The sequence below is a fragment of the Pristiophorus japonicus genome, chromosome 2, assembly GCF_044704955.1.
Source record: "Pristiophorus japonicus isolate sPriJap1 chromosome 2, sPriJap1.hap1, whole genome shotgun sequence".
Taxonomy (NCBI): domain Eukaryota; kingdom Metazoa; phylum Chordata; class Chondrichthyes; family Pristiophoridae; genus Pristiophorus; species Pristiophorus japonicus.
In genome coordinates, this window is record NC_091978.1 from 86,455,416 (window position 1) to 86,481,242 (window position 25,827).

Below are 25,827 nucleotides of genomic sequence, written 5' to 3' on the forward strand. Positions count from 1 at the left end.
GAGTATTCAATCATACTCCTGACTTATGCCTTGTAGATGGTGGAAAGGCTTTGGGGAGTCAGGAGCGATGTTCCCTCAAATTTTTTTCACATGGCCTCTTCACCGAGCTGCGTGGGCCATTCAGAATTCCGCTTGTGCGTGTTTGTTTTTCTATTTGAAAGCCAGCTCACTGGCTGGGCTTAAAGGGAACGTTGGTCAGGGGATGAGTCACTTGCTGCAGAATACCCAGCTTCTGATCTGCTTTTGTAGCCGCAGTATTTATATGGTTGGTCTAGTTAAGTTTCTGGTCAATTGTAACCCCGAAGATGTTGATGGTGGGGGATTCGACGATGGTAATGTCATTGACTGTCCGAGGTGGCTAGACTCTCTTGTTGGTGATGGCCATTGCCTGGCACTTGTATGAATCATGGAAATTTACAGCACAGAAGGAGGCCATTTCAGCCTATCGTGTCCATGCCGGCTGACTGTGTCTGGCGACTGGTACTTGCCACTTATCAATCCAAGCCTGAACTTTGTCCAGGTCTTGCTGCATGCGGGCACGGACTGTTTCATTATCTGAGGAGTTACAAATGGAACTGAACACTGCAATCACCAGTGAACAATCCCCACTTCTGACCTTTTATGATGGAGGTGAAGGCTGAAAAGCCCAGATGTTTCCAGTCTTTCCTAATGACACAGACCGTTAAAACCAGGGATCAGCCTTGGGTCCACTCTCTGCTGCTTCCAATGCTTGAATTTTTCCTTTGTCTTATGATCTGAGCAGGACACAGTACTCAGGTTGTGATCTAAATATACAGTCATAACTTCCTCTGACTTGTATCTTGTATGTTTTGGCTCTGTAGTTCACGTTTCTATTGGCCATTTTGATTGCTGCTTTTCTTTGGTTGATAATTTTAAAAAAAATTTTGAATGTTCTATCCATAAATGTTTTGCTTGCTGAATGCATTTCCTGTCACTCATAAGCAAAGAAAATAGATTTGTCATAATTTGATACTCTAGAGCATATAACCCAGCTGAGCTGCCAAAGCAAGTACAGTTTCTTAACAATCTGCTGTCAACAGAAGTGTGCTGAACCACACTGCACATTTAGTTTAATATAATGTGGAAACACTTAATATTTACATCTATGTTGAACTATTCTGAAGTAGACCTGTAAGAAATGTAAGATTGACAGGACTCCAGCTCACTCACTGTCTCTCTCCTATATTTGTGTATTTTCACTCTCTTTGAACTTATTGAGCCATGTACCAGCTGTGGCTGAGATGGACTAAGAGCTCTGCTAGTGTTGTGCTCAGCTGGTTTCTAGAATGACCCCCCTTCCATTAATGTGTGAATCCTCCCTACCCCCTTTCTCTGGCATGGGTTTCCTATACAGTGTGATTAAGATAACACAGTAACTATTTGTACTAAGTCTCCCTTCTGCGCATACATCTCCCATGTGCAGAAGCGAGAGTTAGGACAAATCATCGACTCCGCCCCCCCCCCCCCCCACCCTCAGCGCAATTCCTACTAGCCCCTTTCTGCACATGTGTCCAATACCACACTGCCTCCGATCCATCCAGCAGCAGCCCCGAGGCCCGAACAGCCAAATGCCAAGCCTCCTGCAGCGCCAGTGAGAGCGAAAAGTGGGAAGAGTGGTGGAGGGAGGAGAGGGGAGGAGAGGGAGAGCTGGGGAGAGGGGAGGAGAGGGAGAGGCGGGGGGGGGGGGGGGGAGGAGGAGAGGGAGAGCTGGGGGGGGGGGGAGAAGGGAGGAGAGGGAGAGCTGGGGGGGAGGGAGGAGAGGGAGAGCTGGAGAGGGAGAGCTTGGGGGCAGGGGGAAGAGAGGGAGGGCTTGGGGGGTGGGGGGGGGGGAAGAGAGAGAGACTGACTGGGGGGGCGAAAAGAGAGAGAGACTGACTGGGGGGGGGGGGGGGGAAAGGGAGAGAAAGAGAGATACACGGGGGGGCGGGGAACTCCGAGAAGATGGATCACGTTCTTCTTACCCCCGGTGCGTGCAAGCTCAGTGCGTGTGTTAAAAGGGACATCGTCAGGGTGGATGAAATCCAGAATTCATGACACTATCACTATTCACTTCATACCCAGTCAACATGTTAATCCCCACACAATGCCTCATCTATGGGGGGGGCGGAGGGTATAAGGTCTTGCGCTTGGATAAGGGTCTTCAGCTGGCGGAGGGATGCACTTGTGCTTGGGGTATGGGACCGGCTGTGGAAGACCGCACACGTGCTGAGGTAGTGGTAAGGGTCTTCAGCTGGTGGAGGGATGCACTTGTGCTGGAACTTGGTGGCTGCTTTTGGGGAGATTTATCCTCTGGCTTTCTGAAGTCACAATGGATCGAATTACAAATTGGAAATTCACTCTGAACTTGGGATGGGCAGTTCCAGTTACACAGTTCCGAGGAACTTCAGGGTGTGGCTTATCCACCAAGGGGACCAATCAGCAATAAGTCTGGAGAGCGAAACGGCTGCATTTCAGTTAGTACAAATGGACGCATCCTTAAGATAAGCTCTGTCGTTCTGGAATTGCACTTGGGTTCTTTTGCTTTGACATTGGTTTTCTCCACCTCATTGGTTGATGCTGGCACATTGCTCAAGTGTGTTAAATATTGTAACCCTCTGCTCTATCTGGGGACAAACGGGAGAGTTTTGGGTTATGGCACTATTCATGAGTGCTAAATTATTTGTGCAATTCTTCATTTTAAAAAATGTTACTTGCCTTTTGCCAAAGTCCATTCCTTTTTAAAATTTAAGCTGGTTACTGTTCTTTGTTCATATATTTGAAAAGGGAATTTGTATCCTCAGTACTTTTTGACTTGTTGGATCCTGACACTGAAGCTTGCATGAAGGAGGCTTTCTGTTTGTGTAAGATGTTAAATTTGAACTGTACGAAATATACTTCAACTGGCCAAACCGTACTTTTCTGCATGTGCTATTAAAACAGTAACTAACTTTGTAGTTCCATGTGAAGACTTGAAAACGTGACTAATTTTGTTTGAAGTTGTATCTTGAAGTGAATGATGTTGATGCTAGGGAATGAAGTGTTTTTTTTTTCAGTTTATTGCACATTACATTCCGCCTCGCACTCCGAGGTTGGATGTAGTATGGCCAGATGCAGACTAAAATATCCTGCCCCAGATTTGTAAGATGTTTTGTGTTAATTGGTCTGATAATTTGATATGTCCTCGTCTTTTTCCTCTTGCCCGTCCCTCCCTCAGTCTGTGATTTCTAGCAGCTGATAGAACAGGAGGGTGATCTGTTCACAGACCCAAACCTAAAGTAGATTTAAAATAATCTATTGTTTGCCCATCTTTTTTTCATAAAGTGGTTCAAAATGTTTGATTTGGGTGCAGGACACTTTTTCAATAAGCTTTGCTTAATTTCTTGCCATCCCCAAATCAATCATTTTTTTTTTCCTCATTTGCAATCTTGCAGAAGTGTTTCTAGTGATTGATTCTGCACTGCTGAAATCAGAATTCTGAATCTTCTGAAGTATTGGGAGCTTGACTTGTGTTTCTAAATTAAATAAAAACACAATTTTGAGGGGTATAATTTCGGTTATGAATATGAAAAAAGACCATCTGGTCCATCAAGACTGTCCCACACAATTGCAATACCTTGTGTATCACAACATAGGGGACAAAATTGCCCTTTTCCTTTTTAGGCCTGTTACCACTGCAAATCTGCGGCCACGCTGCAGAGTGGAGTGGCCGCTGATAGCCCAATTGTCCTCCTGAGTTTTCCCAGTGGTGCCCCAATTTCCTCTCCCTCCTCCTTTTCCCCCCCCCCCCCCCCCAACCGTTCCACTGCTGCCGATCCGTGGTAAGCACATAATCACTGTGCGCACCACCAATCAACACCCCCTCCTCCTCCTCCCCCCCCCCCCCAAACACGCCGACATTCACCTTCGGAAATCTTCGGCCCGCCTGGCGGTGCCAAAACAAGTTTCACCTGGCCCAGTGAGGCTGTGGCCTTCTACAGCGGCGGTGCGGCTTCCTTTAAAGGGGAGGGCCTACTGCCGCTGCTGCCATGTTTTTTTTTGTTGGCTGACTGCCAGGTCGGCCCGACAAATATGCCCCCAGGTTTGGCCGGGCTGACGATGGGCAGGCTGCTGGCTCAGCCGAAAGCCTCCCTGGTGGCCCAAAGTTTAAACGTGGAGGCTCTGCCTTTTAAGTGAAGGAGAGAGCCGTGGTGACGCGGCTCATGATGATGTCATTGCAGCGCTGACTCTGCACCGCGCCTAACTTCCGCCCCTCAGCTGCTGTTACTGTTGCGATATTGCGCCTCTCGGGTGTAGTCACCGCCCCCATTATAACCGACTTCCCGATCAAAACAAAAAAAAACCCCCAAAGAGCGCAATTTCACAGAGTTGACCTGAACTGCAGCTGCGGTTTAAAAAAAAAAACACAAACGGGGTGGGAGCAATTTGTACCCCATACACTCCACCCCACCTGAAACCATGTGGTGACCTGGGAGAGGCAAAAATACAGTTTTAAAAAAAAAAAAACCCAAGCCAATTTGGGAAAAAAAAATCTAGGAAATTCCTCTCCGACCCGTCTAGATGATCAAAACTAGTCTAGGAGATCACTCTGGCCATTAAATTCCTGCAGAATCTATCTTCTGTAAGAGTTAAGCTCTGCCGCAGCCAGAAACAAATTCAGTGAGCCTGCATCCACCACATGAGAGAGCAGCTTGTTCCAGAGATCTACTATTCTGTGAAAAGAACCAGCTCCTGACATCTAGCCTTATACAACTTAAATTTGTGCCCCCTGGTCCTGCTTAACCTATTTAATTAAAATAAATGGTCAGCTGGAAAACTGTCTCTTCCCTTCATTATCTTTTAAACCTCAATCAAATCCCCCGTAAGTCTACGCTGCTCTAAGGTAGAGTCCCAAATTTTAACCCATCTTGATAACTATGATGCTTTAGATTTGGAATTAGTCTAGTGGCCCTCTTCTGCACCCTTTCCAGAGCCTCAATACACCCACCATGCGAGGAGACCAAAACTAGACACACTATTCCAGGTGTGGCCTGACTAAGGACACAAGGACAAAACAGTACGCCTCGTCTTGTACTCACTTGTCCTGTGGATACACCCCAATACCCTATTTGCTCTAGCTATCGCTGCATGGCATTGTTCGTGTACCGTTAAGGATGTATGCACTAGAATGTCCAAATCTCTTTCTATCTCCACCATCTTTAATGCCTTTCCCTGGTTAGGTTAGGTGAGTGGGCAAATGCATGGCAGATGAAGTATAATGTGGATAAATGTGAGGTTATCCACTTTGGTGGTAAAAACAGAGAGACAGACTATTATCTGAATGGTGACAGATTAGGAAAAGGGGAGGTGCAACGAGACCTGGGTGTCATGGTACATCAGTCCTTGAAGGTTGGCATGCAGGTACAGCAGGCGATTAAGAAAGCAAATGGCATGTTGGCCTTCATAGCGAGGGGATTTGAGTACAGGGGCAGGGAGGTGTTGCTACAATTGTACAGGGCTTTGGTGAGGCCACATCTGGAGTATTGTGTACAGTTTTGGTCTCCTAACCTGAGGAAGGACATTCTTGCTATTGAGGGAGTGCAGCGAAGGTTCACCAGACTGATTCTCGGGATGGCGGGACTGACCTATCAAGAAAGACTGGATCAACTGGGCTTGTATTCACTGGAGTTCAGAAGAATGAGAGAGGACCTCATAGAAACGTTTAAAATTCTGATGGGGTTAGACAGGTTAGATGCAGGAAGAATGTTCCCAATGTTGGGGAAGTCCAGAACCAGGGGACACAGTCTAAGGATAAGGGGTAAGCCATTTAGGACCGAGATGAGGAGAAACTTCTTCACCCACAGAGTGGTGAACCTGTGGAATTCTCTACCACAGAAAGTTGTTGAGGCCAATTCACTAAATATATTCAAAAAGGAGTTAGATGAAGTCCTTACTACTAGGGGAATCAAGGGGTATGGTGAGAAAGCAGGAATGGGGTACTGAAGTTGCATGTTCAGCCATGAACTCATTGAATGGCGGTGCAGGCTCGAAGGGCCGAATGGCCTACTCCTGCACCTATTTTCTATGTTTCTATGGAGGGTGTATGAATGTTGAGCTTTTGTCCTTCCCACAGGCATAACACTGCACTTATCTAAGTTATACATCATTTTCCAGTCTTGAGCCCAATCTCCCAACACATTAAGATTTGTCTGAATCAGACGAGCCTCTTCTACAGTTCTAGCACTCGCACAGATCTTGGTATCATCTGCAAATTTTCAAATTGTGCCGCCAACCGCCGAATCCAGATCATTAATAAAAATAGTAAAAGGCAACGGTCCCAACACTGATCCCTGCAGAGACCCCACTGGTGACCGGTCTTCAGACAGATCCAAATCCATCTATAACTACTCTATGTATGCGTCCAGCTAGCCAGTTCTGTATCCAGTTCAATATATTTCCACTAATACCAGAGGCTCCGATCTTGTAGAGAAGCCTCTTGTTCGGTACCTTGTCAAAAGCTTTTTGGAAATCTAACTTTGTCCTTTCTTCAAAAAATACAATTAGATTTGTAAGAAATGACTTTTTTTTATGAAGCCATGTTGGATGTCCTTAATGTGACCCTCCCTATCCAAGTATTCATATATTGCAACCCTTATTATACTTTCAAGCATCTTGCCTATTATTGATGTTAAACTGATGGACCTATAGTTACCTGGGTCTGCCTTGTCACCTTTTTTTAAAAATGGGGACTACATTAGCCTCCTTCCAATCTGCAGGAACCATCCCAGAGTGCAGTGAGCTATTAAAAATACAGGCCAGAGGCTCGCACAGCACATGTCTCATCTCCCGGAGGATGCTCGGGTGGATATCATCGGGTCCTGCTGCTCTATCTATTTTTAAGTTCTTAATTCTTTCTAAAACAATATGCTTATCTATGTTAATGTTACTGATAAAACTAGTATTTTAAAATTCTAATATTTGTGCATCATTTTCAAGGGTGAATACTGATGCAAATTACTCATTTAATATTTCCACCATACTCACTGAATCATTTGTAACCAGTCCTTGAGCTCCCTTCAGTGGCCCAATACAGTCTTTGATAGTTCTCTGACTCTTCACATAACTAAAAAAGCTCTTCCCATTGCTGCCACCATTGTCTACAATCCTATTTTTCATTTTTGCTGATCTAATAGCAGCCTTTATTTTATTTAGTTATTTGTATTCAAGTCTATTTATTTGAGTGTTAAATTCTTTAATTTATAGAAACATTTCTGTTTACATCTTTGTGTTTGTACACATTAGTAATCTTTGTAGAGACATGAGAATGACTGGGATGGGAAATTGATGCTGATGCAGGCTCTAAAGAGGGTATAGTTTGATTTCACAGCACTGATTTAGAGAGACCAGAAGACACCACAACATTTTCAACTTTTATCTATGATTCATTTCTAAGCAATATCGAATATATTTAAGATAGTATCTGACTACTATCTAATTTTATTTATGCTATGTTTATGCAGTGTTTGCTCTAATTTTTTTTCGTGCGCAGTATCTCCAAGCGGCAGGACCTGGTGAGTGGCCTGTGCTAGACCTTGTGATTAGTGCGCAACCGCACACCTGAGTGGGGACATTGGTGTGTGGCCCTAAACAGCTCACCAAAACTTAAGTGGCCCTGCAGCTTAAATAATTGCCCACCCCTGCCCTAAGATGATATTGGATGAGAGGCTTTAGTTATGAAGAGATTAGAGAAACTGGGGCTCTTGTCAGAGAAGGTTAAGAGGAGATCTGATGGAGATGTTCAAAATTGAGGGATTTCAGTGGTATAAATTGGGGGGAATCTATTTCCACAGTTTGTCAATAGCTCACCACCAAAAGAGCAAAGGGAGAAGTGGGGAGAAACTTTGTAAATCAAGGTGTGTTGGAATATGGGTGCCCTATCAAACAAGCTGAATCCATGGTAGCTTTTAAAAGGATTGTGAAAGTTAAATATGGGGAAAGGGCAGGGGACTAAGTGGATAGCTGCTGACTGTCTCTGATGCAATGGGCTGTACAATTATATGGTTGTATATATTTGGAGGAGTAGGATATCAACAATGCAGAAGGGAAGGAAAGTTGCATCAACTTTGCAATACCTTCCAACTTCGAGGTGAAGGGACATAATTAATTTTAAACAAATTTGTTTGACATTTGATCACCTAAATGTTATGTTTTTAAAACATGCTGTTTTTTTTGCTTCCAGACTTCCACAGTTCTTTGCTGTTCCTTTATCTGTCGTGGATGAGGACATTAAGAAATATAAAGGAAAAGGAATCCCTGTAAGTTTGCTTTCCCCTCCTCCCCTCCCTCCCAGCTGCCTTTAATGCCAGTATCTTCCTACATGTAAAGTCTGTAAATGCCTTGACAGTTGCCCTTTTTTCTCAGTCTTTGAGGAATTTAGTTTGTACACCTTGTGTTGCATGTACAAGGATTGTAATTTGTATAGCACCTAAAGTGTAAGAAATTAGTAGAATGAACAATGTTGCTATAAGTCAGCTGTTAGCTTGTACGTACTTTATCAAGAATCTTTTAAACTAATACTATAATGTATGTAAAGCATTGAGTGTGAAGTTCAACTTTGGCCGGGGCACCGTTGCCTCCTGGTCTGGCAACGCCTCAATTTAAAAATTCTTATTCTTGTTTTTAAATCCCTCCATGGCCTCGCCCCTCCCTATCTCAATAACCTCCTCCAGCCCTATAACCCTCTGAGAATTCTGCACTCCTCCAATTCTGCCCTTTTACACATCCCCTATTTTAATCACTTCCACCATTGGCAGCCATGCTTTCAGCTACCGAGGGCCTAAACTCTGGAATTAGCTCCCCTGATCTCCCTGCACCTCTCTTTTTTTTTTATCTCCTCTTTTAAGACGCTCCTTAAATCCTTCCATCTGTCCCAATATCTCCTTATGTGACTCGGTGGCAAATTTTGTTAACGCTCCTGCGAAGTGCCTTGGGGATATTTTACTACGTTAAAGGTGCTCTCCGGAATGTTCCGAAATCCGGACATCACGATGATCCTTGGAGGGATCGTCTGAAATCCGGAAAACGTTCTGAAATCCGAACATTTTTTTTAAAACGGCATACATACTGTATTTTTTCAATAGCGCAATACAAAATAGTTGTCCGAAAACCAGACATTTTTTCAGTGATTATAGCTGCTCAACACTCACCATTAAACGACGCATTAGAAATACAGGTACAGCATAGTTGTCCGCGATTGGTTCCTTTGTTTTCAAACCGCGCAAATACGGAGCTGCGAGCGCAATGGCCAATGACCCCGAACTGACCCACGTGTGACCTGAGCCAACCTGACCTATCCGACATGTGACCCAAGCGCTGAATTTTGCCATTTGAAGTTTATGATTTTAATAAAAATACAGGTACCATGCAGTTGTAAAATCAGCATTTTGCTAAATGAATTAGTGGCTTTAAGCAAAGACGGGTAGGTACATTATAGAGCGACCCGACCTGACCCACGTACACCCCTTGATCAGACCCCACCCAACCTAATTCAATTGCTGTAGTGTTTTTCCCGATTTTTAAAAGGTCTGCATAGGTACAGATTGGGAATTTGTGTTGTTTGTCATTGCAACCACGACAAAAAGGCCAACAGATACCCCAATGGGTAATACAGGTAAAGCAAAGAGAACCATAGTTTATTGTCAATTGCCAAGAAAGTGGAGTTAGCGAGCCCCAGGTGGGCAGAGGAAACGTTTCAACGTCTCAAAGCCTCCTTGATAAAGTGCAACATTCCCACCGGCACCTGAGAATCCCTGGCCCAAAGTGGGGGAAGAGCATCCAGGAGGTTATTGAGCACCTCTAGTCTCCTTGTCGAGAGCATGCAGAAATCGAGCGCAGACATCGGAAGGAGCGTGTGGCAAACCAGACTCCCCACCCATTCTTTGCTTCAACCACTGTCTGCCCCATCTGTGAAAGAGACTGTAATTCCTGCTTTGGACTGTACTGTGACCTGGAAACTCGCTTTTAGAGTACAACATAAGAACAGGATTAGGCCAGTCGGCCCATCAAGCCTGCTCCGCCATTTAATAAGATCATGGCTGATCTGATCATGGATTCAGTTCCACTACCCTGCCCGCTCCCCATAACCCTTTGCTCCCTTTTCACACTCAAATCTGTCCATCTCCGCCTTAAATATATTCAAAGACCCAGCCTCCACAGCTCTGAGGCAGTGAATTCCATAGATTCACAACCTTCAGAGAAGAAATTCCTCCTCTTCAGTTTTAAATGGGCGGCCCCTTATTCTGAGACTATATCCCCTAGTTTTAGTTTCCCCTAGGAGTGGAAATATTCTCTGCATCCACCTTGTCGAGCCCCCTCATTATCTTATGTTCCGATAACCGAGACTCCAGGATGGTATGTTGCCTCCCTGGTGCAAGGGTCAAGGATGTCTCGGAGCGGGTGCAGGACATTCTAAAAAGGGAGGGAGATCAGCCAGTTGTCGTGGTGCACATTGGTACCAACGACATAGGTTTAAAAAAAGGGATGAGGTCCTACGAAATGAATTTAAGGAGCTAGGAGCTAAATTTAAAAAGTAGGACCTCAAAAGTAGTAATCTCGGGATTGCTACCAGTGCCACGTGATAGTCAGAGTAGGAATCGCAGGATAGCGCAGATGAATACATGGCTTGAGCAGTGGTGCAGCAGGGAGGGATTCAAATTCCTGGGGCATTGGAACCGGTTCTGGGGGAGGTGGGGCCAGTACAAACCGGACGGTCTGCACCTGGGCAGGACCGGAACCAATGTCCTAGGGGGAGTGTTTGCTAGTGCTGTTGGGGAGGATTTAAACTAATATGGCAGGGGGATGGGAACCAATGCAGGGAGACAGAGGGAAACAAAAAGGAGGCAAAAGCAAAAGACAGAAAGGAGATGAGGAAAAGTGGAGGGCAGAGAAACCCAAGGCAAAGAACAAAAAGGGCCACTGTACAGCAAAATTCTAAAAGGACAAAGGGTGTTAAAAAAAACAAGCCTGAAGGCTTTGTGTCTTAATGCAAGGAGTATCTGCAATAAGGTGGATGAATTAACTGTGCAAATAGATGTTAACAAATATGATGTGATTGGGATTACGGAGACGTGGCTCCAGGATGATCAGGGCTGGGAACTCAACATCCAGGGGTATTCAACATTCAGGAAAGATAGAATAAAAGGAAAAGGAGGTGGGGTAGCATTGCTGGTTAAGGAGGAAATTAAGGCAATAGTTCGGAAGGACATTAGCTTGGATGATGTGGAATCTATATGGGTAGAGCTGCAGAATACCAAAAGGCAAAAAACGTTAGTGGGAGTTGTGTACAGACCTCCAGACAGTAGTAGTGATGTTGGGGAGGGCATCAAATATGAAATTAGGGGTGCGTGCAATAAAGGTGCAGCAGTTATAATGGGTGACTTTAATATGCACATAGATTGGGTTAACCAAACTGGAAGCAATACGGTGGGGGAGGATTTCCTGGAGTGCATAAGGAATGGTTTTTTAGACCAATATGTCGAGGAACCAACTAGGGGGGAGGCCATCTTAGACTGGGTGTTGTGTAATGAGAGAGGATTAATTAGCAATCTCGTTGTGCGAGACCCCTTGGGGAAGAGTGACCATAATATGGTGGAATTCTGCATTAGGATGGAGAATGAAACAGTTAATTCAGAGACCATGGTCCAGAACTTAAAGAAGGGTAACTTTGAAGGTATGAGGCGTGAATTGGCTAGGATAGATTGGTGAATGATACTTAAGGGGTTGACTGTGGATGGGCAATGGCAGACATTTAGAGACCGCATGGATGAACTACAACAATTGTACATTCCTGTCTGGCGTAAAAATAAAAAAGGGAAGGTGGTTCAACCGTGGCTATCGAGGGAAATCGGGGATAGTATTAAAGCCAAGGAAGTGGCATACAAATTGGCCAGAAATAGCAGCGAACCCAGAGACTGGGAGAAATTTAGAACTCAGCAGAGGAGGACAAAGGGTTTGATTTAGGGCAGGGAAAATGGAGTACGAGAAGAAGCTTGCAGGGAACATTAAGACGGATTGCAAAAGTTTCTATAGATATGTAAAGAGAAAAAGGTTAGTAAAGACAAACGTAGGTCCCCTGCAGTCAGAATCAGGGGAAGTCATAACTGGGAACAAAGAAATGGCGGACCAATTGAACAAGTACTTTGGTTCAGTATTCAATGAGGATGACACAAACAACCTTCCGGATATAAAAGGGGTCGGAGGGTCTAGTAAGGAGGAGGAACTGAGGGAAATCCTTATTAGTCGGGAAATTGTGTTGGGGAAATTGATGGGATTGAAGGCCGATAAATCCCCAGGGCCTGATGGACTGCATCCCAGAGTACTTAAGGAGGTGGCCTTGGAAATAGTGGATGCATTGACAGTCATTTTCCAACATTCCATTGACTCTGGATCAGTTCCTATGGAGTGGAGGGTAGCCAATGTAACCCCACTTTTTAAAAAAGGAGGGAGAGAGAAAACAGGGAATTATAGACCGGTCAGCCTGACATCGGTAGTGGGTAAAATGATGGAATCAATTATTAAGGATGTCATAGCAGTGCATTTGGAAAGAGGTGATATGATAGGTCCAAGTCAGCATGGATTTGTGAAAGGGAAATCATGCTTGACAAATCTTCTGGAATTTTTTGAGGATGTTTCCAGTAGAGTGGACAAGGGAGAACCAGTTGATGTGGTATATTTGGACTTTCAGAAGGCTTTCGACAAGGTCCCACACAAGAGATTAATGTGCAAAGTTAAAGCACGTGGGATTGGGGGTAGTGTGCTGACATGGATTGAGAACTGGTTGTCAGACAGGAAGCAAAGAGTAGGAGTAAATGGGGACTTTTCAGAATGGCAGGCAGTGACTAGTGGGGTACCGCAAGGTTCTGTGCTGAGGCCCCAGCTGTTTACACTGTATATTAATGATTTAGACGAGGGGATTAAATGTAGTATCTCCAAATTTGCGGATGACACTAAGTTGGGTGACAGTGTGAGCTGCGAGGAGGATGCTATGAGGCTGCAGAGCGACTTGGATAGTTTAGGTGAGTGGGCAAATGTATGGCAGATGAAGTATAATGTGGATAAATGTGAGGTTATCCACTTTGGTGGTTAAAAACAGAGAGACAGACTATTATCTGAATGGTGACTGATTAGGAAAAGGGGAGGTGCAACGAGACCTGGGTGTCATGGTACATCAGTCATTGAAGGTTGGCATGCAGGTACAGCAGGCGGTTAAGAAAGCAAATGGCCACTCACTTAGCCTGTCTATATCCCTTTGCAGATTTTATGTCCTCCTCACAATTGGCTTTCCCACCCATCTTTGTATCATCAGAAAACTTGGCTACATTACACTCAGTCCCTTCATCCAAGTCATTAATATAGATTGGAAATAGTTGAGGTCACAGCACCGATCCCTGCGGCACCCGACTCGTCACTGATTGCCAACTGGAAAATGACCCATTTATCCCAAATCTGATTTTTTCTGTTAGTTAACCAATCCTCTATCCATGATAATATATTACTCCCAACCCTGTGAGCTTTTATCTTGTGCAGTAACCTCTGATGTGGCACCTTTATTGAATGTCTTCTGGAAATCCAAATACACCACATCCACTGGTTCCCCCTTATCCACCCTGCTCGTTACATCCTCAAAGAACTCCTGCAAATTTGTCAAACATGACTTCCCGTTCATAAAACTATGCTGACTCTGCTGGATTGAATCCTGTTTGAAAGCTAAAATTTAATACAGTAATGACAAATCTAAAGTACTGCACACAAGAAGAAAAAGTAAGTGATACCTCTATTCCATGTATGGTGTACAAATAGTGAAGGATAAAACCAAAGGCACCCAGAACTCTTAGACTCAATGCTCAGCATGTTCAACCAATGCAGAACAGCTAGTCATTAAGCCGGACTACACTGCAAGAAATCTAAAATAAGTCAATGAAATGTTATTACCTGTACAGGGTATCTCTTTAATTACATAGAAACATAGAAACATAGAAAATAGGTGCAGGAGTAGGCCATTCGGCCCTTCTAGCCTGCACCGCCATTCAATGAGTTCATGGCTGAACATGCAACTTCAGTACCCCATTCCTGCTTTCTCACCATACCCCTTGATTCCCCTAGTAGTAAGGACTTCATCTAACTTCATCTAATTACAAGGACATTCAGTGGTACTATAGGGTTTAAGACATCCATTTGTATGTGTAGGCTTCTCCGAAGCATCTCTCTCTAAATCGGAAAATACAGGCCCTGTACAACGTACACGAAAGTAGGCTGGCCTTAGGGTTCCGAAATCCAGAAATATCCAAACGTCGGCCTGGGCGTTTCTGGATTCGGGATGTCAGAAATATGTTGGGGCGTACACAGCAGCCAATCTGACGCTGCCCACTACGACCAGCCAAATATGCATTTTTAACTGCCTTGAGTCTAAAGATCAAGTGTTTGCTTCTACAAATAGAAACATGTTGTTCTCTGCTGTATGCAGCGGTGCTAATTTTATAATGTCACAACAATGACGTGCTGCTACTGTAGCTGAACAGATCCAAACTGCTCTTACGGCTAAAGGGATCAAGGGGCATGGAGAGAAAGCAGGAGTGGGGTACTGAAGTTGCAAAAATGATCAGCCATGATCATATTGAATGGTGATGTAGGCTCAAAGGGCCAAATGGCCTACTCCTGCACCTATTTTCTATGTTTCTATGTTACTTTTCCACTGCTTATCAATTTTAGCTAATCAGTATTGTACTGACTTGTTTTTTCTCTTTGCAGCATTGACTTAAGTTTAGTTCCAAACAATTTTAGTTAAATGGAAGCTTAAAATGTTGCCGAACCAAATAGGCTCCAAGTAACTCATTCTACAGTAAAAATGGAGCTGTGTTGTATTAAGATTTTCGCACTGGAATCTAAGTTCATTTTCCAAGTACCATCACTTATAGGCCCCAAGTTTCCACATGCGACAAAACAGGCACCCCTCCGAGCTGGGCGCTTTGCAGCTCGATGTGTGCTTGGTGCGGTGCCCAGGGGGAGGAGCCTACCACTCGTGCCGATTTTGTAAGTAGGAGGGGGCGGGTAGCATTTAAATGAGTTTTTTTTCCTGCCGGCAACCCTGCGCATGCGCGTTGGAGCGTTCGCGCACGCGCAGTGTGAAGGAAACATTGGCACTCGGCCATTTTTGTAGTTCTTTGCAGCTGTTCATTTTTTATCATTTTTTAATAAAACCACATTGCCCTTCCATGATCAGCACTGAGGCTTCTTGCAGCAGTGAGAAAGCTGCAGGAAGCCTCAGAAGTTGAGGCAGCCGTTTCCCGACGGGCCTGACCGACGGCAGGGGGGCCTCTTTTTCCCCCCCCCCCCCCCCCTCCTGCCGTCGGGAATGGCTGCCTCAACTTCTGAGGCTTTCTGCAGCCTTCCCCCCTCCCCCCACCGGCGGGAACAGCTGCCTTCGGTCGGTCGGGCCCTCACTGCCTTTCCCCCCCCTGCGGGAACGGCTGCCTCCTCCCTGCCTTTCTCCCCCCCCCCCCCCCCCCCCTGCCGTCGGGAACGGCTGCCTCAACTTGAGACTTCCTGCAGCATTCTCCCTGCCTGAAGCACTTTCACACAGGTAGGAACATGGTTTATTTAATCTTTTCTTTGCTTATAAATGTTTATTCAGGTTGGATTTATTTGTATAATATTTGTATAAGTATAACTAAGGATTTATTGTAGAATTTAATGACTTCCCTTTTCCCCACCCCCCACCTCGTTCCGGACGCCTAATTTGTAACCTGCGCCTGATTTTTTTAATGTGTAGACAAGGTTTTTTCAGGCCTACAAAAATCTTCACTTGCTCCATTCTAAGTTAGTTTGGAGTACGTTTTCACTGTGGAAACTTTCAAATCAGGCGTCAGTGGCCGGACACGCCCCCTTTTGGGAAAAAAAATTCTGTTCCAAACTGAAACTGTTCTAAATGACTAGAACTGCAGAAAACTTAAATGTGGAGAATTGCGATTTCTAAGATACTCCGTTCTCCACCAGTTGCTCCTAAAAATCAGGAGCAAATCATGTGGAAACTTGGGCCCATAGTACTACCTGGTTATAAGGAAGGTATAAACGACAACTAGGAGTGATTACAAAGTAGTAACTTGTGATTTAGGACAAATCAGCAACCCTTGAGGACAAAGCTTAAGACATTACCTGAACGAAGATTAGGATCCAACCTTAAAATCACCATTTATTTTATGTGTATGGCTTCAAAATTGAAACACTTTGCTGTTGCCAAGTGTAGGATCCTGGCACAAGGTTAATGATTGAGTTACTGGTTGAAATGTATTGAGAAAACTCTGATATAATATTCAGTGTCTATTCTAACAACTTTATGGCTTCCCTCTCAAAGATCGGGAATTTCCAATGTTGGCCTTATAAGAACATAAGAATTAGGAACAGGAGTATGCCATCTAGCCCCTCGAGCTTGCTCCGCCATTCAACAAGATCATGGCTGATCTGGCCGTGGACTCGGCTCCACTTGCCCGCCCGCTCCCCATAACCCTTAATTCTCTTATTGGTTAAAAATCTATATCTGTGATTTGAATACATTCAATGAGCTAGCCTCAACTGCTTCCTTGGGCAGAGAATTCCACAGATTCACAACCCTCTAGGAGAAGAAATTCCTTCTCAACTTGGTTTTAAATTGGCTCCCCCGTATTTTGAGGCTGTGCCCCCTAGTTCTAGTCTCCCCGACCAGTGGAAACAACCTCTCTGCCTCTATCTTGTCTATCCCTTTCATTATTTTAAATGTTTCCATAAGATCACCCTTCATCCTTCTGAACACCAGTCTACTCAATCTATCATCATAAGGTAACCCCCTCATCTCTGGAATCAGCCTAGTGAATTGTCTCTGTACCCCCTCCAAAGCCAGTATTATCCTTCCTTAAGTAAGGTGACCAAAACTGCACGCAGTACTCCAGGTGCGGCCTTACCAATACCCTATACAGTTGCAGCAGGACCTCCCTGCTTTTGTACTCCATCCCTCTCGCAATGAAGGCCAACATTCCATTCGCCTTCCTGATTACCTGCAAACTAACTTTTTGGGATTCATGCACAAGGACCCCCAGGTCCCTCTGCACTGCAGCATGTTGTAATTTCTCCCCATTCAAATAATAATCCCTTTTACTGTGTTCTTTTCCAAGGTGGATGACCTCACATTTTCCGACATTGTATTCCATCTGCCAAACCTTAGCCCATTCGCTTAACCGATCTAAATCTCTTTGCAGCCCCTCTGTGTCCTCTACACAACCCGCTTTCCCACTAATCTTTGTGTCAGCTGCAAATTTTGTTACATTACACTCTGTCCTCTCTTCCAGGTCATCTATGTGTATTGTCAACAGTTGTGGTCCCAGCACCGATCCCTGTGGCACACCACTAGCCACCACTAACCCGAAAAGGACCCATTTATCCCGACTCTGCTTTCTGTTAGCCAGCCAATTCTCTATCCATGCTAATACATTTCCTCTGACTCCGTGTACCTTGATCTTCTGCAGTAACCTTTTGTGTGGCACCTTATCGAATGCCTTTTGGAAATCTAAATACACCACATCCATCGGTACACCTCTATCCACCCTGCTCGTTATATCCTCAAAGAATTCCAGTAAATTAGTTAAACATGATTTCCCCTTCATGAATCCATGTTGCGTCTGCTTGATTGCACTATTCCTATCTAGATGTCCCGCTATTTCTTCCTTAATGATAGCTTCAAGCATTTTCCCCACTACAGATGTTAAACTAACCGGTCTATAGTTACCTGCCTTTTGTCTGCCCCCTTTTTTAAACAGAGGCGTTACATTAGCTGCTTTCCAATCCGCTGGTACCTTCCCAGAGTCCAGAGAATTTTGGTAGATTATAACGAATGCATCTGCTATAACTTCCGCCATTTCTTTTAATACCCTGGGATGCATTTCATTAGGACCAGGGGACTTGTCTACCTTGAGATCCATTAGCCTGTCCAGCACTACCCCCCTAGTGATAGTGATTATCTCAAGGTCCTCCCTTCCCACGTTTCCGTGACCAGCAATTTTTGGCATGGTTTTTGTGTCTTCCACTGTGAAGACCGAAGCAAAATAATTGTTTAATTCTCAGCCATTTCCACATTTCCCATTATTAAATCCCCCTTCTCATCTTCTAAGGGAAGATGCTTTAATGAAAAACAACTTTTTGATGTGCCATGACAGTTAATGGCCTATTTCAGACAGCCTATGAAAGTATAATGCTTGTTCTGGCCCGTATGTATAGACATTTAATATACCTGACTTTCTTGCCCCTTTAAATAACAGCGGCTAATATTCATAGAAAAACAGGACCAGATCAGGTCCTTTAACAACAACATTATATGGGGGTTACTGAACTTCCCACGGAGCCGCCTGTATTTCTTTTGATGGTCTCTGCAGGACTGGTAAATTGGGCGTGTGCTTCCCGGGATGTATCACTGGTACTCTTTGACGTTAGACCAGGAATGAAGTATCATTATGTACTTCTCCTATTTGAATCAAACATCCATAGTATTTCAAACAACACGTTTGTTGGGTTGAAATCCACATCTTGAGCCAGTATATCTCTGATCCTTCCCAGAATCAATTTAAACTGTCTCTAACACACTGAGTGAATTGAGACTTTATTATTTTCGAATAATCTTCTGAATAACTTACTTTTAGAACTGAGTAAGCAGCTATTGGGAAGTGCTTCTGGGGAAATCCACTGAAAAAAGCTTTGGCCATTAAAATACATGAACATACTGTCACGCTGCTGTAGAAGCGTTGTCTGTGCAGTGCAATTTCAAAATTTCTATTGAGGAATAAATTCTTCACCCTCTTCGGTAACCAAAATATAAAGTGACCACCAGTTTCTTTTATATATAAATTGCTTGTCTCGCTCACCTACATTGGCACCCAGTTCTCCACCATTTAAAATTTAAAATTCTTACCCTGGTATTTAAATCTCTCCATGGCCTTGCCGCACCCTATCTCTAACTTGCTGCTTGCAACACCTTTCACCCTGAACTCTCCATGCCTCTGACGCCAGGTTTTTGTGCATTGTCCCCTCCCTTCACTCCACCATTGTTAACTGTGCCTACCAAGTCCTGGGCTCGGGAATTCACTCCTTTTTAAAAACCCTCCTTAAACCCCACCTCTTTGACCATCCGAATTTATCAATCTTTAGCTTGGTGTGTGTTTTCCTTATACCCATGATGTGCCATGGGACATATTTCTGCAATAAATATCATGTATAAATGCAGGCTTCCTCCTTTTTTTAAAAAAAATGGGCTTCAGACACGTGCAATCCTGTTTTAGGTGTGAGTGGCGCAAGTTGTCTCTCCCATCCTCTCTTTTTTGCTTTCTTGTATCAATGCTTTTTAAAAGAAATGTATATATTTTTTTTTTAAATATTTCTAACCTTCCCCCTGTGCAGCTTTGGTGCTGGTCTCACTCCAGTGGTTGTGCATTGCTGAAGATGGCAGCTCTCCCTGAAACAGCTGATGACAACACTTCACAAATGGACAAAGTTTGGGTTGAGAGGTTAGTAGTTAATCTTGTTAATGTGTCCGTTAACAAGACTTCAAATTGGAAAGAGTGCATTTCGCTCCGTGACATTTTAATTTTTTTTTTTGCTATCTTCCTTCCTGCCCTGTGACCCACCATAATGCTCAGGAAAGTGTAACCAATTTTACACGGTATGCAAGAACAAGCTAATAGTACATCATTTCCATGATTCCCCTCTGACAGAAGAGAAGTTGGAACAAATAAAATCAAACACAAAAAAAACATTGAACCTTTTTAACTTTCAGACAGTTTTCAGCATATTCTAGGCATTAACCTATGTTGTGTTACTGTCACATTGAGGTTAAGATGACATGGATAATCTGCTAGAGCAAAGTTCTTGTAATTTGATATTTCAACCCCTTGATGCATTACTGCTTTTTAATACATTTCATTTAGAAAAGGGAATGGAATCAAAATTGGTAATGTGTGTCCATGTCAGGATGGTGTGATTTGGAGGGCAACTTGGAGGTGATAGTGTTCCCATGATCTTGCTACTCTTGTCCTCCTTCTTGGTAGAGGCCAGAGAACTCTGAGGTCATAAGTAACCTTGCAGAATTGCTGCAGTGCATCCTATAGATCGTACATGCTGCAGCCACAGTGTACCGGTGGTGTAAGGTGTGGATATTGAATCCAGTAGCAAGGGCACCAGTCGATCAAACTGATTTGTTCTGAATTATATAGAAACAGAAAATACTCAGCAGGACAGGCAGCATCTTGGAGACAAACAGTTAGCATTTCAGGACGATGGCCTTTCATCAGAACCATGTCCGGAATGATGTTGAGCTTCGAGTGCTGCAGCTACACCTATCCAGCTGAGTGGTGAGCATTCCATCACGCTCCTGACTTGAGTCTTGTCGATGGTAGAAAGGGTTTGTGGGGTCGGGAGGTGAGCCACTCTTTACAGTACCTCACCTCTGCCCTGCCCTGGTGTTAAACTGGGCCAGCCACATTAACAACTGGTCAGTGGTTACCCCTCTGGGTGTTAGTGATGCTGAAGTTTAGGGGTGATTTCTGTCACTAGTCAGCCTAAGCTTGTATGTTGTGAATAGTGTGCAAGGCTTTCAGGTGTTATCAGGACCTGTATCCTCTACTATGCCCAGTGCTTTCCTAGCTGCTGCTTAATGTCACATGGAGTGAAACAAATTGGCTGGATACTGGCATCAATGAAGGTGGGGAACTTAGGAGGCCAAGTAGGATTGTTCACTTAGCACTTTTAGGTGAAGTCATTCAGCCTTGCCTCTTCCATTTGGGCTCCATTTGTAGTTGAGGATAGGGATGTTTATGGAGCCTCCTCCTCCCACTACTTGCCTGATAAGATCTATCACATACAATTGGGAATGGTGAACATATAGCTTTTCTGTTTGTAATGGAGATGTTTAAAGCCCGTTTTTGTGTCTTTAGTATGTACTGTGTTGCTTCATTAAATTGGTGCCTTATTCTAAAGTATTCCTTATGCTGCTCCTGGCACACCCTTGCGTAAGAAAATAAGAACATAAGAAAAAGGAGCAGGAGTAGGCCAAACAGCCCCTCGAGTCTACTCCACCATTCAATAAGATCATGGCTGATCATCAACCTCAACTCTACTTTCCTGTCCGATCTCCATATCCCTTGATTCCCCTAAACTCCAAAAATCTATCTTTTTAGGCATTGAATATATTCAGGGACTCAGCATCCACAGCCCTCTGGGGCAAAGAATTCCAAAGATTCCAAACCCTCTGAGTGAAGAAATACCTCCTCATCTCTATCTTAAATGGCTGACCCCTTATCCTGAGACTGCCCCCTCGTTTTAGACTCTCCAACCAGGGGAAATAACCTCTCCGCATCTACCCTGTCAAACCCCTTCAGAATCTTGTATGTTTCAATGAGATCACCTCTCATTCATCTAAACGCCAGAGATTATAGGCCCATTCTACACAATCTCTCATCATAAGACAGCCCTCTCATCCCAGGAAACAACCTAGTGAACCTCCATTGCACCGCCTCCAAGGCAAGTATATCCTTCTTTAGATAAGGAGACCAAAACTACGCACAGTACTCCAGGTGTGGTCTCAGCAAGGCCCTGTATAATTCTAGCAAGACTTTGTTACTCTTATACTCCAACTCCCTTGCAATAAAGAGCAACATGTCATTTGTCTTCCTTATTGCTTGCTGTACCTGCATGTTAGCTTTCTGTGTTTCTTGCACAAGGACACCCAAATCTCCCTGAACACCAACATTTAAAAGTTTCTCACCATTTAAAAAAAATATTCTGTTTTTCTATTCTTCCCACCAAAGTGAATAACCTCACATTTCCCTACATTATACTCCATCTGCCACCTTACTGCCCACTCATCTTAGTTTGTGCCCGAACTTGGTAGCCTTACTGCCCGCTGCTGGCAAGTTTCTTTGGCTGTCTCCCCTCGGTGCCAGTTTCCACTAAGCCTCCCGCCGGTGGGAGGGGAACCGCCCGCTGACAGCTGCAAGCGCACAAGGTGCGTTAGTGGCCTCCTGTCCGCTGAGCTGGCAGATTCCTCTGGGCGGGAGTCGGTGGCAGCAAGAGGAAGGATCGCTGCATGGAGGCAGGTCTAACCCCAACGGTAATTATGAAGACCTGCAAAAAAAAAAGTGTTAGTGAACTTCTTTTATTTATTTTATTTTTATCCAACAATTTATGTGGATGGTCCCCTGAAAGTCTTCCAGTGGGTATTTCGTGTGTAAATTTTAATTTTTATGTGCTCTCTTTTTTTTTTTTTTTTTCCCCCCCCCCCCCAAAACCCGGGCCCGACTCAATCCTCAGTGGCACTTTGGCACATTTGCCGCCGAGATTGGGTGCTCCCGCCTGCTGCTGCCCAGATTCACGGTGCAAGTCCCTTTTTTGCCACTGGGCGGTCTTTCAAGGTCTTTTTAATGAAACTTCTGCCCAAAGTACTGTCCAGTATCTCGGCGGTCCTTTGGGCGGAACTTGGCTTCCCCAAGTTTGGGCCCTATATCTATAATCCCTTTGCTGCCGCTTTGTGTTCTCCTCACCGCTTACTGTCCCACCTAGCTTTGTATCGTCAGCAAACTTGGATACATTATACTCGGTCCCTTCATCTAGGTCAGTAATATAGATTGTAAATAGAGGCCCCAGCACTGATCCTTGTGGCAGCCCACTAGTTACAGCCTGCCAACCTGAAAAAGACCTGTTTATACCTACTCTGTTTTCTGTCCATTAACCAATCCTCTATCCATGCTAATATATTCCCTCCAATCCCATGAGCCCTTATCTTGTGTAATAATCTTTTACGTGGCACCTTATCGAATGCCTTTTGGGAATCCAAATATACTACATCCACTGGCTCCCCTTTATCTACCCTGCTAGTTACGTCCTCAAAAATCTCAATATATTGTCAAAAACGATTTCCCTTTCATAAAACCATGTTGTCTCTGCCTAATCATGTTATGATTTTCTAAGTGTCCTGATATCACTTTCTTAACAATGGATTCCAGCATTTTACCGATGACTGATGTCAGGCTAACTGGCCTGTAGTTCCCTGTTTTCTCTTCCCCCCCCCCCCTCCTCTCTTAAATAGCGGTGTTACCTTTGCTACCTTCCAATCCACTGGGACTGTTCTAGAATCTAGGGAATTTTGAAAGATCAAAATCAATGCATCCACTATCTCTGCAGCCACCTTGTTTACAACCCTAGGATGTCGGCCGTCTAGTCCAGGGGATTTGTCGGCTTTTAGTCCCATTAGTTTCTGTAGTACTTTTTCTCTACTTGTATGAATTACATTAAGTTCCTCACCCTCATTAGACCCTTGGTTCCCCACCATTTTAGATATGCTTTTTGCATCTTCTACTGTGAAGACAGATACAAAATATTTGTTTAACCTTTCTGCCATTTTCTTATTCCCCATAATAATTTCTCCTGCCTCCGCCTCTAAGGGGCCAATGTTTACTTTTGCTACTCTCTTCCTTTTTATATACTTGAAGTTCTTACAATCTGATTTTATATTTCTGGCTAGTTTTCTCAGTCTATTTTTTCCTTTTTTATCAATTCATCCTTTACTGGTTTCTGACTCTCGCCCAATCCTCAGGCTTACTTCTATTCTTTAACATTATAAGCTTATTCTCTCAAACTAATGCTATCCTTAGCTTCTTAGTTAGCCACGGATGGATCACTTTTCCTGTGGAGTTTTTGTTTCTCAATGGGCTGTATTTTTGTTGAGAATTATGAAATATGTATTTAAATGCTCGCCACTGCTTATCTGCTGCCATACCTTTTTAATCTATTTTTCCAATCTACCTTGGCCAACTCACCCCTCATGCCGACGTAATTGGATTGATTTAAGTTTAGAACTCTAGTATCAGAGTTAGGCAAGTCAATCAAAGGTAATGTAAAATTCTATTGTATTATGATCACACTGCCCCAGAGGATCCTTTACTATGAGATTGCTACTTAACACCATCTCATTACACAATACATGATCTAAAATAACCTGTTCTCTGGTTGGTTCCATGATGTATTGTTCTAGGAAACTTGTCCCAAATGCATTCCATGGATATATTCTCCAGACTTCCTTTGGCAATTTGATTTGTCCAGTCTATATGAAGAATAAAGCCTCCCACAATTATCGCATTACCTTTGTTACAAGCTTCTACTATTTCTTGATATTCTTTTCTCTATATATTGAATCAGAGCTGGTCTAGCTTAGTGATGATCAGCTAGTGAGGGATGTGTTCAGCCATGAGATTACAGATGATAGTATAAAACTTCACTGCTGATAGCCCACAGTGTCTCTAGATATCCAGTTTTGTGCTGCTAGATCTGTTAGTCTGTCTGACTGGGCACATTGTTAGTGTCTCAACTAGGATGGTGTTGGCACAGAGAAGATGAGATTTAGACTTCACAAGGGCTGTCCTACAACTACATCTACCAATGTGATCATTGACAGACATGCCTATAACAGATGGGTTGGCCAGGTATAGGTCAAGTAGGTAGCACACTAACATTGGTTCCCTTGCCACCTGATGCAGGCCCAATCTGGCAGCTATATAATAGAATCATTCAGTACAGAAGGAGGCCATTCCGCACATCATGCCTGTGCTGGCTCTTTGAAAGAGCTATCCAGTTAGTCCCACTCCCCTGCTCTTTCCTCATAGATCTGTAAATGTTTCCTGTTTTAAGTATATATCTGTATCCTTCTTGAACATTGGTATTGAATCCACTTTCACCACCTTTTCAGACAATGCATTCCAGAGCATAATAACTCTGCATTTAAAAAAAAAAAAATCTCGATCTCCCTCCTGGTTCTTTTGCCAATTACCTTAAATCTGTTGCCTCTGGTTACTGACCCTCCTGCCACATGAAACCAGTTCTCCTCCTTATTTACTCCAGCTGAGGTCTAACCAGTGATTTTATAATTTACCATAACTTCCTTGTTTTTGTACTCTATGCCTCTTTATAAAGCCAAGGATTTTGTATGCTTTTTTAAACTTTATTAACTTGTCCTGCCATCTGCAAAGATTTGTGTATGTGAACCGCCAGGTCTCTCTCTTCCTGCATTCCCTTTGAAATTGTACCGTTTAGTTAATACTGCCACTTCTCATTTTTCCTTCCTAAGATATGAACATTTGTGGGAACAAGTTTAAAAGTTGGGTGTTCTTCAATTCTACTGGAGGCAGATTTACCCTGTATCCATGCTATACTTGACCTGGGAATGCTTTATACTGGGTGCAAAACCTTGGAGAAATGTGTTTACTATACTGGCATTGGTCAGTTTGATAAACACCAACAGATTATTTCAATTTAACTGCCCCCACCCAAGAAAAAAAGAAATGATTAAAGGGACTAGGATAAAACAGTTACTTTCAGGACTTGGACAGTTTGGTTAGAGCCACTCTTTGTGCTTGGCACTTGAATTCCTTTAACACCTTGCCCTCCCTACTTCCTAGGAATACATTCTGTGCTTTTGCTTCTCCCAGTGGTGGTCAGCATGGATTACTGATTTGCCAATTGAGGGATGGTACTTGGTGATCAGGATTTTGATCTAAATCCATGAATCTTTAAATGTCACTGGTATTTCCTGTTTTTTCTTTAAAAAGATGAAATATCTAATTAAATCTTAGTGTTTAAAAATGTTCCAGTGGAGCACGCCCCAGGATCACTCCCCGCTCCTTCGAAAAGTGTGCGGGTGGGAGGGGGACCTCCCTGCTCCTTAGGAAAGTGTACACTGGCGGGAGGGTACGCGTGTGCGTGTGCAGCATTTGGAAGAAGTATTTAGAA

General features: G+C 43.8%; 1 protein-coding gene across 1 annotated transcript in view; it reads left to right on the plus strand.

The window, feature by feature from the left end:
• Positions 1–25,827, plus strand: part of mtmr12 (myotubularin related protein 12) — a 130,151-nt gene that overhangs the window by 78,143 nt on the left and 26,181 nt on the right. Inside the window, exons 8-9 of the mRNA XM_070868327.1 lie at positions 8,216–8,291; positions 19,450–19,556. Coding sequence (XP_070724428.1) covers positions 8,216–8,291; positions 19,450–19,556 — 183 coding nt within the window. The remainder of the gene's footprint in view (positions 1–8,215; positions 8,292–19,449; positions 19,557–25,827) is intronic.